The sequence below is a fragment of the Polypterus senegalus genome, chromosome 1, assembly GCF_016835505.1.
Source record: "Polypterus senegalus isolate Bchr_013 chromosome 1, ASM1683550v1, whole genome shotgun sequence".
Taxonomy (NCBI): Eukaryota; Metazoa; Chordata; class Cladistia; order Polypteriformes; family Polypteridae; genus Polypterus; species Polypterus senegalus.
The window spans coordinates 199420024-199438286 of record NC_053154.1 but is presented as its reverse complement, the minus strand read 5'-3'; the positions used below and the strand labels follow the sequence as shown (position 1 = coordinate 199438286).

Sequence of the window (18263 nt, the reverse complement as noted above, 5' to 3'; positions counted from 1 at the left end):
TAATGACGAAACCACAGAGCCATCTTTCAGATGAAGAAGTAACTTTGCATGCCGGTACTTTAAATTAAATAAAGAATTTATTCAAAAAAGTGTTTTAGTTGTTGATTTTATTAATAAAATTTATAATAAATTATCGGGAAGTTTAAAATGAAATTTTTTGTTTTGATTTACGATCAACATCTTGCATTACGAAACGGATGTGGTCACGTGTATCCGCTTGCGCGATTGTAAACAAACAACCAAGTGTGTTAGTAGCGTCAGTCGGAGCCCAGATAAATGTGTTTGTGGATGTAATTTCCGTCATTGCAGTGATTTACCTATATATATATATAATTCATTAAGACCATGCAAGCAAGATACATAATTGCTAAGGAAGGAAGAGAAGGTAAAAGTAAGCGATCGCAATCGAAACGAAGATGGACATTGTGTGGAAATATCTCCTCCCTTACTGCAGCCCAAAGATGTCAAATTAAATGGTGAGTACAATATGAAATTGTTTCTAGAATAGAATGCCTTTTATTGTCACTATACGCATCTACAATGAGATAAAAAGCAGCTCCTTCAGTGCAGAAAAAAGTTCTGTATAGGGCTTGTATGGTTGTTTTTTTAGCTTTAGCATAACGCCGGATCTGCGGCCCCGCTTCTGCTTTCTTTCCCTCCTCCGTCTGTGTTGTCTCCTAGACCCGACAACAATCCACGGAGAGCCCACTGGTCTCGCTATGTTGTGTGGGATGTTGTGCGTGTGATGAAAAATACTCGAAACAGATGTCTGGCTCTGGACACCGATGTCTATAAGGTTCTGAATGGTGTAGCGGATGTTCGCCAAACCGATCGTGCACAAACAAGGACAAAAAAAGTACAAAAACAACAAAAAAGTGCACTGAAAAGGAGAGCCCTGAGCCGCTGCGACCATGCGTGCCGCCATGCTCCTAGCTTAATCGAAGTAGGCTTGGCGCTTTTATAACTTTTGGTTAGTACATTAGAAAAATGATTGGTGTTTTGGTAAATTATGCACATTATATTATATATCAAAAATGCCGGCAGTCTCAAATTCTCGCCGATAAACATTATAAATATACCCGAAGAGACACTTTTAAGGAAATTTAGAAAATTTTGCTTGGAGAAGGGGGTCGGCTTAAATACCGGTCATCGGCAAATACATGTAATTTAGTAGGTAGAGAAGGGGTTCGCTAATATACTGGTCGGCCTGTATTCCGGGATCTACGGTACTTAGTGTTTTGTTGAATTTCTTTTGTATCTATAATCTTAATTATTTTTATGGTTTACTCCCATATTCACAAAAATGTATTGCAAGTTACATTTTATAAAAAAAAGTTCTAGTTCACTAAACAACTACAGAACTATGGAATTTGTTTAGGGGATGCCACACATTTGCCACTGCAGCTGATCTCACACAAGTGATTTGCTTGCACAGTGATCATGCTATCTCACATTTCTCACATCTTTTTTTGTGTTGTAGTTACTGCAATAAACTTAGAATACTATATAATCATGGGCCCAAAATATACTTGAAGAAAATTTCACATTTGTGGGGGTCCTGCACCCCTAAACCCTGCGAATTGCAAGGGATAAATGTAATAAAGCTACACTTAATCAAATACAGCATATACCAATGAGCAACAAAATTTTTTAATGATAGTATAGTGTGCATACTGCTCAAGTATAATACTATGATGATAATAGTTATTTAATTTCTTTAAATGACTTCTATGTTGCATATTGTTGATTGGTTAAAGATAAATATGTAGAGCACATATGCAGAATGACACAACCATGTATGTTTCAAGAAGAAACGGCCTTAAACTTCATTATACTTTAAAAATAAATTTGGATGATTATGACTTAAGAGTCAACTGCAGAAAGAAATGAGAAAGTGGATGAAAGACTATACAAAACAACACAAAACTAAGTATTCTTTATTTACTTTTAGAGCAAAAAGTTGCAAATGAAACAGCCTAAAAGCTGTAAAGCCACCTACCTATATGATTGAAGAATGTCAATGACTCCAATATAGACAAGCAACTGCTCTCCTTTGGAGTTTCTGGCAGGAATACCTCCCATTCTGAAAAAGGTTATAATACACACAGCATTCATTTATTGTAATAAAAAAAATAAAAATGATTATAGAAATTAATGAACATAAATCATTATTTTCTTAGCATTAATGTGTGTATCATTGCAAAAACAATTATTTCTGCAATGTTTTTGTTGTTTTCTTCATAAAAGCTTGTGTTAAGACTCACTAAAACATTTAGAAGTTGAAGCTTTTTAATACAATTCAACTTAACAGAAATATACACTTAAACTGGTGCGGGTACTTTTGTCAGAACGACAGTGACTGCACTACACAACTGAAGATAACAATCTCATCTATTTTATTTAAAAGTCTGAATCATTATAAATCTGTTTTCAATAATCAAAGCAAATCTGCTTGTATCATTATAAAAGAGGGAGACAGTGTCACTACTCGATTTATGCTAGAAGCAGAGATAGAAGTGACATCTTCATATTCAAGACAAGGTGGTCAGAAAGTGTACATTTAACAGGTCTCTCACAAGCTAAGCAATTACTCCATTGTAATATACATTCCATCTACAAACTCTGAAAGTCTGGTGTATTTATCAAAGGCAACTCATAGTCACACAGTGGCAAGAGCAGGATTTAAATCCACAGGCTCAGGGTTTGAAGTCCTAGGTCTAAAACCTTACCCACAACAACACACACCTTGCCATAATATTAACTGATTAACTGGACTAAAAATACTGTACACTTAAAAATACTTAGTTACGGTATATAATACTTCTGATACACTAGATTAACTGTTGGTACTACAATTAAGGCCCACTGTCTAATTAAATTTTCTGGGTGGAGCTGGGTAGCGGAGCTGGGTAGCATGGCTAGATGCAACATACTTGAAAACTGAAAATGTTTTTTTTACGCATAAAAGTTGTTTTGTGGGTAAATAACTTTCTATACTTTAGTTATAATGTCAGTGTCTTTGTTCTTACCAAGTATATAACTTGCAAAACCTTTACTAATATGGACAAAACCTTGGGAAAACAGCTTAAAACACCCTTATTTTGTGAGATTCCCATTTTTGTTTATATCAACCTTGTTTTGAAATTCCCTGGATATTTGTATTAAACACATGTACATGAACTATGATATTCTTACTTACATTATAAAATTATTATTTCAGCAGAGAGCAATAACTTGGAAATCTTGAATATTTTTAATTTTCAGTGGGGTGAAAATGTTTTTAATTAGCTAACTATGCAAAAAGTTATTTTCTCCTTTCTTATATGAATCTGTATGTAAGAGCATACTTACTGGTCTTCTGTATCAATGCTACCTCCTGCACAGCCTTCTCCTTGGATTGACTCCATTGCTGTGCAGTAAAGTGCCTTTTGCCCCACAGGTTTCCGTCGATCTTGTGCACCGACGCCATCTGGCCGGCCAAGACTTGCTTCAGCTTCCTTTTCTCGTTGGGCTTGATCCAAGTTATGAATACCCACAAGGAGACTATAATCCATAATCTTGAAGCTCTGTAGTACCTGAAAAGGAGGACAAAAACAATGATAAAATTCTCTGCTTCATAAATTAAGGAACAATTTTAAAGAAATTAAAACTAATATGACCAGACTTAGTCTAAGGTAAATATGCCTCCTAATTAAATGCTGTAAATCCCTTAAAGACTCTTTTGATAGTGATAAATGTTATTATAGCTAAGATGAAGAATTAAGTACTATATTTTATACACTGGGAATGCCAATATCTATTTATTTGTTAAATTGTGAAAAACTATCAAAAAGTTTAGCTGAGGAATTATGTACTGATACCATTTTACCATGGAAAGGGAAAGGCTAGGATCGAGTATGGCTGATAAATCTTTTGAAATGCCAACCAGATCTAGTATGTTTATTCAAGTTGCTCACATATATACAACAGAAATATAGCAAAAAGAATAAAAAAAAATCTGTATTTTTTTCAAAACCCCTTATTCATTTTTGTACAGTAAAATTAAATACATACTGTATGTCATTGTAAAAGAAGATCAGAACCAGTACCTTTAAAAAGATAAACATATACTGAATTGATACGAAAATAATTATATATAAAACACCACTGGTAACTTAAAACTAGAGCTAACATATACAGATTAAAATAAATTCACATACAGAAACTGCACTCCAGTGTCTTTATATCTAGAATAAATCCAAAATATTGAATATCAAAAGGATATGGTGTGTTCCAACTCAAAAAATGTGAAACATTAAGCACTCTTTCTTCTCACCTTCTGCTTGTCTGTCTCCCTCTTGATCCTTTGAGTAAGCCTCCAAACTCTACACTAAATATTTCCTTGCCATAAAGTAGACTTTAAAAAACTTCTTGGGGTTACTTCCAAGAGTAAGCCCTGGAATAATGTTTGTGGTTTGTGATCATGACTACAACAATACTATATTATAACTTCATTTGGTTGATTATTGTGTGTGTTCCACAAACCTGTATTTGTCTTTGATTTGTCAAGGATTGTATCTGCTGTGTTAGCGATCACTATAAAGGGGCAACACAATCTACTCTACACAAACAAGTTCTGCGTCCCCAGCATGTTTTCTGTTGACTTACAGAATATGAAAATAAATCTGAAACAGAAATGTTCACTCAGTTGTACACTAATGTACAGTTCATCCACAGACCTTACAGCTAATTTTCTTTTAACATTTTCCCAATACATCTGTCATAAAAATTATGCCTGCAAAAACTGATGTTATGCCATTCAGTCTAAAGTAGACTAAATGCATTTAACACAGAGAATTTAAGAGATTTATGTCTATGCAGCAACCTCCTAAATAAATATGAGATGTGGAGCATGTGCAGAGCTAGAGATGGATAAATATATCAAACTTTAAAATATGGATCAGCAAGTTTTATATCACGTTGATATGAAGCATTCTTTTTGCAAATATACATTATGAACAACATACCCTTTTGCTACATTTCACATTAAGCTGATAAATCATTATTAGCAAAAAATAGAAAGTTTATCAAAAGTCCTTAATGTACTTAAATTCTTACTTGCATATGACCCACATTTATAGGGGGAAGCATTTTCTTTAAATAAATATATTTTGATTCTTTGCACAACTTTCTATTAAAATTCCTTTTCTTACTTCATTACACATTTACAGTGGATTTAGAAAAGAAATCACAATTTTTAAAAATATTCACATTATGTTGCTTTACAGCCTAAAATAAAAATACACACCAAAATATTTTTTCAGCTTTATTTAGTCAATGCAACCTATAATATCCAAGTAAAAAGGTACATAGCAATCCAGAAAAATAAAATAAAAAACTGATAAAATTTCCTCATCGCTCTTCCATCCAGTTTAGAGAGATGGCCTGATCTAGGGAAGGTTCTAGGAAATACTGAACATTTTCCACTTCTTAATTATGGATTGACTGTGCTCCTTGGGATTGATCTCCTGACTTATGCCTGTCCACAACTTTATCCCCGAGATATTTTGAAAATGTCTTCCCACCCAAAGTAGATTTGCTTTCAGTTGCACTACCAAGAACTGGAATGCTCCAGAATTAGCTGTTTTTATGCTAAACTAATCATAATAATTACAACTGATCACAGGTGGAAGCCAATTACCTTGGTATGAAAAGGAGAAGGTGATTAATTACACTTAATTGAGTTTACAAGTACAGTGGTGCCTTGGTTTGCGAGACTAATGTGTTAATTACTAATACTTGTAATCCAAAGCACTTGTATTACAAAGCTAATTTCCCCGAAAGAAATAAGGGAAACTCAAATGATTTGTTCTACAACCCAGAAATATTCATATAAAAATAATTTAACACAAAATACAAAGTAAAAATATGTAAAACAAATTAACCTGCACTTTACCTTTGAAAAGAATAGTGGCTACTGTGAGGGAGACGAGAGAGGAGAGGAGGAAGGTTATTGTGTAGAACGACTTTCATTCTAACGGAATCACTGTTATCTGTTGGCTCACTGGAATCTTTTTGTGACTTTAACAAGGAACCTATCCAGTGACAATTGCTTTTGCCCGAAGAGTCACTACATTTGGACACAAAATTAAAAAAAAATCCTTTATGCACTGTAAGGATTCTACACACTTTTGGGATCCCCCAGGGACGACACGCGGAAGAGTGTCCCGAAGCAACCGTAGGCTCCCAGCGCTGTAGCAATTTGCTGTAAAAGCGAATTGGAAACGATCGCGGTTGCTCTATAAAGCGCCCACCGCCGATGGGTGATGCAAGGAACATTATAAATGCAAGGGAACAGTATTACTCGGCCACTAACCTGGTCACGACCCTGCAAGATTGCTGTGCCTGTGTATAGGGGAGCAGTAGATCCTGCTACAATAAATAACCGTGATGTTCCCGTTTCAAGCTGAATAAAGCTGGTTTTGCTAAAGAACCGAGAGTCAGCCCCTTGTTTTGGGGTGCAAGACAGGGACTCGTATGTTACAGCACACACACGTGGTCATAATGCTATAGTAAACATTATATGCTCGTATGATTGTTGACTATATGAGTGAGGCACATTGACTGAGACCAAGCATGGGAGACTATTACCCATAATCCCGCGCCGATAGAGAAAGAACCACCATCGGCTCAGTTGTGATCACGTGATGCTCGGCCAACAAAGTGTATACGGACTACTCGTATTGCAAGACCTTGCTCGTTTATCAAGTTAAAATTTATTTAAAAATTTAGCTTGTCTTGCAAAATGCTCACAAACTTACGTTATTCACAATCCAAGGTTTTACTGTACTTTTTTCTGTAGAAGGGGGACTAAGGTAGTGGGTGAATCCTTAATCAATTCCAGTAATTCGTTTTTTATTTATTTTTCCCCAAACTGTTGCATTATATCTTTTGACTTAGTCAGTGCAACCTATAACATCAAAGTAAAGCTGAAAACAAAAATTAGTGCGATTTTATTTTAGAGACTGTAAAGCAAGAAAATGTGAGTATTATCAAAGAGAGTGATTCTTTTCTATACACAAAGTATGTGATGTAAAAAAAAAAAAAGGTTCTTCCAAAGTCACACAAATAGTACTTTATGTCTTTGTCTGTATTTTGAAACTACATAAAATTTTGGATGCACTTTTTTTGCTCAAATAGAGGAAAACCAAAATTAGTGTTACAAAAATGAAACATTATGAAATAAGTTTTAACTATAAACATCACAATTGTTTTCCATTCTTACCAAACAGTCCCGCTGGATGGTCTTGCAGAGGGCATTGTGCATGTCTGAATCAAGAAACAGTCCATCAGGAATGTCATTAATAAAGTCCAGGTCCTTGAAAGTAGGCAACTTCTTTTCACGTTCTTTGGCTGAAGCCCTGCGTTTGTAGGTAGAGCCTTTGAGATCATACTTTAGGTGCATTCGCACAGATCGGGGTAGCAAATTGTTCATGACTACAAGACGGATATTCTTTCCTCCTGCTTGCATGCAGTAAAGCCCATAAAACTTTGGAAGCAGTGTGCGCTTGTTCTGGTTTAGATTCTGATTGAAGAAAGACAAATGAAAATTCAAGCGTTTAATGCTGCTTAAATGCATGGCAATCACCTGTCATCACTGCTAACTGCCTGTCACTTCAATCAAAAGCATTGCCCCTACAACAACACATTCTGCAGGAAGTTATTTATCAGAAGAATAAGCATCAGGGGCCTCATGTATAATGCGTTGCGCAGAATTCGCACTATAACATGACGTACGCACAAAAGCCGAAATGTGCTTACGCACAGAAAAATCCAGATGCAGGAATCTGTGCATACTCCAACTTCCACGTTCTTCCGCTACATAAATCCCGGTCAGTGTGAAAAGTAACGCTCATGCACACGCCTTCTGTCCCGCCCCAACTCCTCCCAGAATTACGCCTCTTTGAATATGCAAATCAATATAAAATAGCCCTTAAGCTCAGCCTTCTGTGAAAAGACAATGGGAAAATAGGAATTTCAGCGAATACCAAGTGGAGGCAAAGGAAAAACATACTGTTTGTTCATTTAAACTGTGGTATAATCAACAAAAGGAAGTTGATCGAGTGACATAGCGTGTTGGTGAAACTTGAAAGCTCTCGTTCACAAAGTCGCACAGTGCCAGAAATAAAAAAAGAAGTTGTCAGATATCAACGCCGCCGTGAAAAGGCGAGTCGTAGCCCACTCTCGGAGTGTCATATTAAAGCTTATTAGGGTATAGAGAAAAAAAAAAAAAAAAAAAGGCACACAGTGGGAAAAAGCATGAAATGTCAAACTTCAATCTCGAAATTTCCACTTTAATCATGTAGTTTATTTTATCATTAAAGTAGAACATCATAAACTTCATCTTAAAATCGTTTAATTAACCAGTTTCTCAAATCAGATCGTAATTAAAAGTAGCCTGTTAAATGCTTTGTTTTGTATGTGATCTTCTATGTGCTCTGTGTGTGTGAATCACTACTTGCTTCTTAAACCGGCTCCCTTTCTCCGACAGGACACAGTATCCATTATATTCGTGATATTACAGCTCTCTGAATAACTAAAACACTGAGATGTATACGTGATAGAGTTAAAGCATGTTATTAAACATGGGTTTCACGACGCAGTGATTGTGCGTGACCTTCGATGAAATTATTTATTGCAGCAGTACTCAGGGGTGGCTCTAGGCTTGTGGCGGCCCTGGGCAGAGAAAAGAATCGGTGGCCCCTTCACCTGCCAATGCCAATATGGGATCTTATGCATGGTGGATGGCCACGTTCGTTGCGGACACTGCATAACTGCCTCGTGCTCATGACACAAGCGTTTAACTTTTTTCAAAATTTGCCGCTGAGTTTTTAGCTGTGTCGTTATATTGAATATAAAACAGAAAGAGAAAATATATTGACGTGTCCGCCCCTGCAATCCTTGCTTTTCTTTCTCCAAGTAACCGATCGCCACACAATCAGCTCTGTAATAGACGTTAAGCCATCTGTAAGCTTAGAGCGCCGATTCTTCAAAAACGTTTAAGGAACATTGAAATATCTTCGTAGTACAATTTAATTATTGTTTAATTATTCTATCCTTCATGCCGGTCCCAGTGAAGAATATAGATTTAAATGAAGTTACAAAGTTTTATCCTTATAATATAATAAACATATTTTGCTGCATTACATCTTAAAAATGATATCGTTATCATATGTAAATACGTGCTTTATAAAGTGGCTCAGGTTGTGTAATATTATAACTGTAGTGCAAGTTTACAGTGGGGTGATTGTACTTATAAGGACAAACAGTTCTACAAGGAACAATTGATTAAGTGCGTTTAAAGTTCTTGGGATGAAACGGTTTCTGAACCGCGAGGTCCGTACTGGAAAGGCTTTGAAATGTTTTGCCGGGGCTGAGACAGCGTGTGCTTGATGCTGTATACCGATAATTCTCTTTACGATCAGCTGCTGCGGTGATTCCTCACTCAGATACAGTGATATAAACACTCCCGAGTGGTGCAGTGAGAGTAATATGGAAAAAGATGATCCGCTGTGGCAACTCCTAACTGGAGCAGCTGAAAGAAGAAGAAGGTGGTGCAGTGAGAGTAACAACGCTAAAGCAGTTATGGTATTTGGAATACTATGGCTATTCCCTGGACCATTATATTGTTACAAGTTAATTACAATCAGATGCATTACACTAAAAAACAACATGCGGTTAGTTTCAGTGTATTTATAAAGCCGCATCAGGAACATAAAAGAGTAACCACACAGGAACAGTAGCACTGCTTTGACGCTGGGTGCCACCAGTCTTCAAAACCGAGCAGAGAACTTGCGTACGACAAGGTATGAGGTACTGTGGAAAAGTGCATGGCTTTACGCCAAGTGTAGGTTTTATACATCGCGAATTGAACATGGAAAAAGTTCTTACGCAATAATTCTGTGCGTACGCACCATTTATACATGAGGCCCCAGGACTTTTCATTAGCTGCCTTTCAAAATAATCTATTTCAGCACACCGTGTAGTAAAACACATTTCACATGATTACACAGTGCATAAAAGTGATGTATTTAAACAAATATCCAGGCCAACATTACAATTATTTTGTTTTATATACAGGTAATCCAATTCTCAGCTTAGTAATCTTACCATATAATATCCTGGCAAAAGTTTCTGCAGAAACTCTGCTTCCTTGTGCTGTACAGTCTTGATTATAAATTCATCATCACTGGAGACATAAAAAACTGAGCCACTGGCACCTGGATTTGACAACTCTATTAAAGGCTCGTTGCATAATGAATACTAGGAAAAAGTAGAAAACAATGTTCATTAAAAATGTTTACCACAATTCTACAATAAATTAAAAATTTACAGATCTATAGGATATCAAATCTTTATGTTAACTTTAAATTTACTTCATGCATATTGTCATCCATCCCATGTAAAAGGACCGGCACATACAGTGGCTTCCAAAAGTATTCGGCCCCCTTGAACTTTTCCACATTTTGTCACATTACAGCCACAAACATGAATCAATTTTATAGGAATTCCACGTGAAAGACCAATACAAAGTGGTGTACATGGGAGAAGTGGAACGAAAATCATACATGATTCCAAACATTTTTTACAAATAACTGCAAAGTGGGGTGTGCATAATTATTCAGCCCCCTGAGTCAATACTTTGTAGAACCACCTTTTGCTGCAATTACAGCTGCCAGTCTTTTAGGGTATGTCTCTACCAGCTTTGCACATCTAGAGACTGAAATCCTTGCCCATTCTTCTTTGCAAAACAGCTCCAGCTCAGTCAGATTAGATGGACAGCGTTTGTGAACAGCAGTTTTCAGATCTTGCCATAGATTCTCGATTGGATTTAGATCTGGACTTTGACTGGGCCATTCTAACACATGGATATGTTTTGTTTTAAACCATTCCATTGTTGCCCTTGCTTTATGTTTAGGGTCGTTGTCCTGCTGGAAGGTGAACCTCCGCCCCAGTCTCAAGTCTTTTGCAGACTCCAAGAGGTTTTCTTCCAAGATTGCCCTGTATTTGGCTCCATCCATCTTCCCATCAACTCTGACCAGCTTCCCTGTCCTTGCTGAAGAGAAGCACCCCCAGAGCATGATGCTACCACCACCATATTTGACAGTGGGGATGGTGTGTTCAAAGTGATGTGCAGTGTTAGTTTTCCGCCGCACATAGCGTTTTGCATTTTGGCCAAAAAGTTCCATTTTGGTCTCATCTGACCAGAGCACCTTCTTCCACATGTTTGCTGTGTCCCCCACATGGCTTGTGGCAAACTGCAAACGGGACTTCTTATGGTTTTCTGTTAACAATGGCTTTCTTCCTGCCACTCTTCCATAAAGGCCAACTTTGTGCAGTGCACGACTAATAGTTGTCCTATGGACAGATTCCCCCACCTGAGCTGTAGATCTCTGCAGCTCATCCACAGTCACCATGGGCCTCTTGGCTGCATTTCTGATCAGCGCTCTCCTTGTTCGGCCTGTGAGTTTAGGTGGACGGCCTTGTCTTGGTAGGTTTACAGTTGTGCCATACTCCTTCCATTTCTGAATGATCGCTTGAACAGTGCTCCGTGGGATGTTCAAGGCTTTGGAAATCTTTTTGTAGCCTAAGCCTGCTTTAAATTTCTCAATAACTTTATCCCTGACCTGTCTGATGTGTTCTTTGGACTTCATGGTGTGGTTGCTCCCAATATTCTCTTAGACAACCTCTGAGGCCGTCACAGAGCAGCTGTATTTGTATTGACATTAGATTACACACAGGTGCACTCTATTTAGTCATTAGCACTCATCAGGCAATGTCTATGGGCAACTGACTGCACTCAGACCAAAGGGGGCTGAATAATTACGCACACCCCACTTTGCAGTTATTTGTAAAAAATGTTTGGAATCATGTATGATTTTCGTTCCACTTCTCAAGTGTACACCACTTTGTATTGGTCTTTCACGTGGAATTCCAAAGAAATTGATTCATGTTTGTGGCTGTAATGTGACAAAATGTGGAAAAGTTCAAGGGGGCCGAATACTTTTGCAAGCCACTGTATATGTGCCCATAGAAAACTCACCAAATAGTCATCGGGTCTAATCCCAAAAAGTTCCCTAAAATATCTGAAAGCCACTGGTGCATAGGTCTTGAAACGAAAATCTCCATAATGATGAGCTGGAGTTAGATTGCTGCCTTCCCTGTGAATAGTTACAAAATATTAGTAAGTTCAAGCTTTGATAATACCTTTCAAAAGCATATGTCCTATCCTGTTTTGGAAAGAAGACAGCCAAAACATACACAAACACACATTACTGTGAAGCAGAAAACTTGTACTAGAGATTTCTCTGCTTTTAAATACCAGAACCTGAATGTTTTGAACTTTAAAGGTTACATTGAATGTCAGACACTGTGGATGTTTTTTGCAATTAACAGTGAAACTGCAGTGCTTTTTGTATTTATAACGAGTAATCAGACTTATTCTTATTTCAAAGTGATGTGCACTTTAACCCAATTGACACTAAATAAAAAATTCCTTTGGTCCCAAATAATTTTTGTTCTGAAAATGTCCAACTATCTTAGTGTACAGATGAACGAAACTTGAAAAATGGCACAAGACGGACTAAAGTTCTTTTCAAGGTTTTCTGCTTACTTCCCAAAGGTGCTGTGAGAGTCACTAGTTAGCAAATGTATGGATAAATAAACAAAGCTTTCAAACCGAGTGCAAGTTTATAAGCTCACATCTGTGCATATATATTGTGTGTTGCAGAAAAAATAATAAGATTTGGATAATCTCTAACTCACAAAACGAAATGATGAAGCAAACATACACTTCATCACTGCAGCAATGACAAAGTTACCAAATGTCCTATCAATTAACTATTTTATGGGGTAAAAAAAAAAAAAAAAAAAAAAAAAGTGTGTGTGTAAATATATACTTTTAGCTGTGTAAGCCCGTGCTGTAAAAAGCCCAGGCTGCTTGAAACTATGCATTCTGGCATGTCAATCAATGACATTGGTTGTGCATTAGTGGCTCCTTGTCAGTTTTGTTTTGCCGACGTGCTAGCCTGCATTGTCAATCAGCAGCTAAGAGAGTTTCTCTCTCCTCTGAGGTTTTGTTTTGCCGATGTGCTCTCCTCACTTGTGTATTAGGGGTGGTGGTTTTACTTTGGCGTCAGAGTCGTTTTCTTTGAGCTTCATACTGTAGCGTCGCACTTCCGGGCTGGACAGACAGACATACACACTTCCACGCGTAGACATTTATATACAAGATATCCGAATATACGCACAGAGTTTTAACAACCTATAAATAAAGCTAAATTGGATTGGATTACCTTTTAAAGCTAAATGCTTAAAGGCAACGGAAATACTGTGTTTTCCCGAAAATAAGCCCTAGCATGATTTTTCAGGATGCTTGTAATATAAGTCCTACTCCAAAAATAAGCCCTAATTACAATCCTGCACAGGTTCCTTTGGATGAGTGATAAATGCCTACCGCTACCGTATGTACACAGATGAACAGGAAATGCCAGTATTTGGAAACAAGAGGAGTGCAAAAAGAAACAGCTATTCTATCAAGTACAGGAAAGGAATTGTAGAGGAGTCCCAGGGCAAAAATCTTACTGCTTTCTGCAAAGAGAAGTTGGATATCAGAATTGTCCGAAAATTGCGAGCAGAGTACAATAACCTCAGTCAACAGGCGTTCAAGGGAAATACTAAGAAGCGCAAGTGTGGATCAGTTCGGCAACCATTATTTCCTGAGCTGGAAGACATGATCTGTGAATGGGTTGCTGACAGGAGAGCAAAGGCTTTGGTTGTGCACAGGGCTGATATTCAAGCATTTACCCTTGCAATGGCACCACAGTTAGAAATATCCCCAGAAGAATTCAAAGCATCACACCACTGGCTGGATGGCTTCCTTCAGCGATATGAACCGTCTCTAAGAAGATCGACAACGCTGTTTAAGCTAGATGCTGAAGTTATTAAATGTGTACTTGCACTCAATTCCTTTGTTGATAGCATCGCCTTTTCTAAATACCAACTTTCTAACATGATTGCTATGGATGAAACTGCAGTGTTTATGGGCCAAGAACCCCAAACGACAATTGATCAGCGGGGTGCCTCCTCAGTCTATGTTCCCTCCACTGGTTATAAAAGGGCACGTGTTACCTGTATTTTGGCAATTTGTCTGGATGGAAATAAAGCCCTACCTCTAATCATTACTAAGGGCAAGAAGGATAAGATTGAACATGTTTCAGTCATTTATGTTCTTGAAACCGAAAAAGCCTGGTGCACACATGCAGTTATAAGGAAGTGGGTCGATTTAATGCTGCCACTTGTTATGCACCAGGCAGGCAAAGAGGTCTGCTAGTCTGGGATTCAGCCAGAACACACCGCGTTAAAGACATGAAGCGCTTCCTTCAAGAGAGAAGAATAGATCAGATAATGATTCCCACAGGAATGACTGCCTATCTCCAGACTCTTGATATTGCAGTAAACAAGCCATTCAAGGACCACTTGCACATGGAAATTAATGACTACATTGAAAACAGAATGGACAGAAATCAGAGTGGAAACTCCGTGAAGCCTAGGAATAAAATCGCTGACAGTTGCATTGCCAATGCACTACGAGCAGGCTACATCCTGGACAAGAGGTGCTCATTTAAGGAAAGCTCGATTGCTAGACATGAGAGTTGGGGGACAATTGTTCTAAAGGAAATGGAGTTGCAAGAAATTCATAATGGAATTCAGGGTTTGGAAAGTTATGATCCATTATGTTCCAGAAGATGATGACATGGCTGTATTTGAATAAATTCAGATTTTTGTTCAAGAATACTAGGGGGTTGTGCCCCTGGTTCGCTTCACTCGCCCACCCCCTGGGGCTCGCTGTGCCCCAGCCACTTTGCATCTCTGCTGCTCACGTTGTGAAGGTGGGGCTGAATGCACGCTAAGGAAACATGGTCGGATCAGCTGCTGTCTTGCTGCTGCCAAGCTACGTGTTCTGCTCGTCAATCATTTAAAAGCCTGTACAGCAGCTGTACTTTTTTCTCACTGCCTTGTCTTGTGGGTCGCTAAAGTGTCTTAGAGAAAATCACGTATTGTCTCCTTCTAAGATTTTATTTTATAAGAGAGAAAAATGTAGATTTTTGTTCAAGAATAAATGTAGATTGTAGTTCATGGAAAAAAACCAGACATCCCCTGTAAATAAGCCGTAGCGTGTCCTTTGGAGGAAAAATATATACAAGACCCTGTCTTATTTATTTCTGGGGAAATATGGTAACTATAAAAGCAAAAAAGGACTTTATAACTGAAGTACAAAAAAACCTGGTAATTTAGAGTAATGCAGTGAGTACTTTTTTTTTTTTTAAATTAATTGATTACTATTTTAGCTTTTAAACAACAACTATGCTGTCAGTAGTACTGAAGCGGATTCTTAATTCGTGTTATGACCTACTGTGAATTTTATCAAAAACACATACAAGCCCACCCTTCTTATGATCTAGACTAAACAATGCAATAAAAAAAAAAGTTGGCTTACCCAGGAAAGAAAGTGCTTTCAACCACATAGAAATCCTGCATCAGGACATCTCGCTCAGCTTTCTGGGCTAGGCCTCCCACAGTATGTGCAATACCAAGTTGAACAGCACCTTTCAGAGCTGAAGAAGTGGTCTGTTTAAAAGGCAAAAGAAACACTAATTAAGAATTACAATGCAGACCCCATTAATTTTGGGGAGACTAAAAGCTAGTGTAATAAAATAAACGGCGTTTCTGCTACACTCGGGTCTCCCTTTCAAATCTAGAATTAATTCATTTTCAAAAGGCAAATATATAGTGGCAAACATCATTTATAGGAAATTATTAAACATTCCCACAAAAGTTTTGAATGGAATTGTTTCATGATGTAATTATTGTTCTCTTGGTAACTTTAAAATGTATTCACCATTATCAAACTGGTTAAAATGGATTATTTATACCTTAAATAAACCAATCTCAGAACTTTAAGGTCTTATGAAACTCGTGGAACTATGTTTGCTTCTTTTTGCTATATCTCCATTGCATTTTAGTGAACCAAGGTCCTTTTCATTCTCATTGCTATTTCTCAAAAAGGCCCAGTTAAATATCATGTGCATAATGGTAAGGACATCCTGTATACCACAAGCTTAGCCAAATTTTTTATTAACTATTGATAATTCTTATATACAGAAACATAATTTTTATTGCTGTTATCACACTAGTTTAGTTTAGATTTTTATATATAATCTGTATTAAATCAGTACTGTTTTGAAGACGGTGCTGTATTGATTTTCACCATTGATGTTAAAATGACAGAAAAGTCCAGTGAAGGTGGCAACTTTTGAGGTTATCTGCTTTTTGTATTTTTCTAGATATTTACACACAGAAAAACTAACATTTTATTAGCCTAAATTCTAAGACTAAACCAGATATACAAACACAGTATAGAAAAAAATAAAGTCCTGGATCTTGTACCAGTCTTTTGCCTTTCTGTATATAAAAAGATGGCATCTGTGTGGTATAGAAAAATAATAAATGAAATAGGTTTCTATATTTTTATATTGTGTGTGTATGTGTATATATATATATATATATATATATATATATATATATATATATATATATATATATATATATATATATATATATATATATATATATATATATATATATATATACACACACACACACATATATATATATACATATACATACATACATACATATATGTATGTGTGTGTGTGTATGTATGTATCCATCCATCCATTTTCTAACCCGCTGAATCGAATACAGGGTCACAGGGGTCTGCTATGTATATGTATGTATGTATGTATATGTATGTGTGTGTGTATATATATATATATATATATATATATATATATATATATATATATATATATATATACACACACACACACACACAGACTTGCAAAAGTATTCGGCCCCTTTGAACTTTTCCACATTTTGTCACATTACAGCCACAAACATGAATCAATTTCATTGGAATTCCACGTGAAAGACCAATACAAAGTGGTGTACACTTGAGAAGTGGAACGAAAATCATACATGATTCCAAACAAATAACTGCAAAGTGGGGTGTGCGTAATTATTCAGCCCCATTTGGTCTGAGTGCAGTCAGTTGCCCATAGACATTGCCTGATGAGTGCTAATGACTAAATAGAGTGCACCTGTGTGTAATCTAATGTCAGTACAAATACAGCTGCTCTGTGACGGCCTCAGAGGTTGTCTAAGAGAATATTGGGAGCAACAACACCATGAAGTCCAAAGAACGCACCAGACAGGTCAGGGATAAAGTTATTGAGAAATTTAAAGCAGGCTTAGGCTACAAAAAGATTTCCAAAGCCTTGAACATCCCACGGAGCACTGTTCAAGCGATCATTCAGAAATGGAAGGAGTATGGCACAACTGTAAACCTACTAAGACAAGGCCGTCCACCTAAACTCACAGGCGAACAAGGAGAGTGCTGATCAGAAATGCAGCCAAGAGGCCCATGGTGACTCTGGACGAGCTGCAGAGATCTACAGCTCAGGTGGGGGAATCTGTCCATAGGACAACTATTAGTCGTGCACTGCACAAAGTTGGCCTTTATGGAAGAGTGGCAAGAAGAAAGCCATTGTTAACAGAAAACCATAAGTCGTCCCGTTTGCAGTTTGCCACAAGCCATGTGGGGGACACAGCAAACATGTGGAAGAAGGTGCTCTGGTCAGATGAGACCAAAATGAAACTTTTTGGCCAAAATGCAAAACGCTATGTGTGGAGGAAAACTAACACTGCACATCACTTTGAAAACACCATCCCCACTGTCAAATATGGTGGTGGCAGCATCATGCTCTGGGGGTGCTTCTCTTCAGCAGGGACAGGGAAGCTGGTCAGAGTTAATGGGAAGATGGATGGAGGCAAATACAGGACAATCTTGGAAAAAAACCTTGTCTGGGGCAGAGGTTCACCTTCCAGCAGAACAACGACCCTAAACATAAAGCAAGGGCAACAATGGAATGGTTTAAAACAAAACATATCCATGTGTTAGAATGGCCCAGTCAAAGTCCAGATCTAAATCCAATCGAGAATCTGTGGCAAGATCTGAAAACTGCTGTTCACAAACGCTGTCCATCTAATCTGACTGAGCTGGAGCTGTTTTGCAAAGAAGAATGGGCAAGGATTTCAGTCTCTAGATGTGCAAAGCTGGTAGAGACATACCCTAAAAGACTGGCAGCTGTAATTGCAGCAAA

General features: G+C 37.4%; 1 protein-coding gene across 1 annotated transcript in view; it reads right to left on the bottom strand.

Moving 5' to 3' along the window:
- The window catches only part of LOC120541011 (phosphatidylinositol 4-phosphate 5-kinase type-1 beta-like), a 153568-nt gene that overhangs the window by 70670 nt on the left and 64635 nt on the right, over window positions 1–18263 (bottom strand). The window contains exons 5-10 of the mRNA XM_039772279.1: window positions 15539–15669; window positions 12083–12200; window positions 10150–10302; window positions 7265–7564; window positions 3352–3575; window positions 2000–2083 (exon numbers count right to left, since the gene is read on the bottom strand). Of these exons, the coding sequence (XP_039628213.1) occupies window positions 2000–2083; window positions 3352–3575; window positions 7265–7564; window positions 10150–10302; window positions 12083–12200; window positions 15539–15669 (1010 nt within the window). The remainder of the gene's footprint in view (window positions 1–1999; window positions 2084–3351; window positions 3576–7264; window positions 7565–10149; window positions 10303–12082; window positions 12201–15538; window positions 15670–18263) is intronic.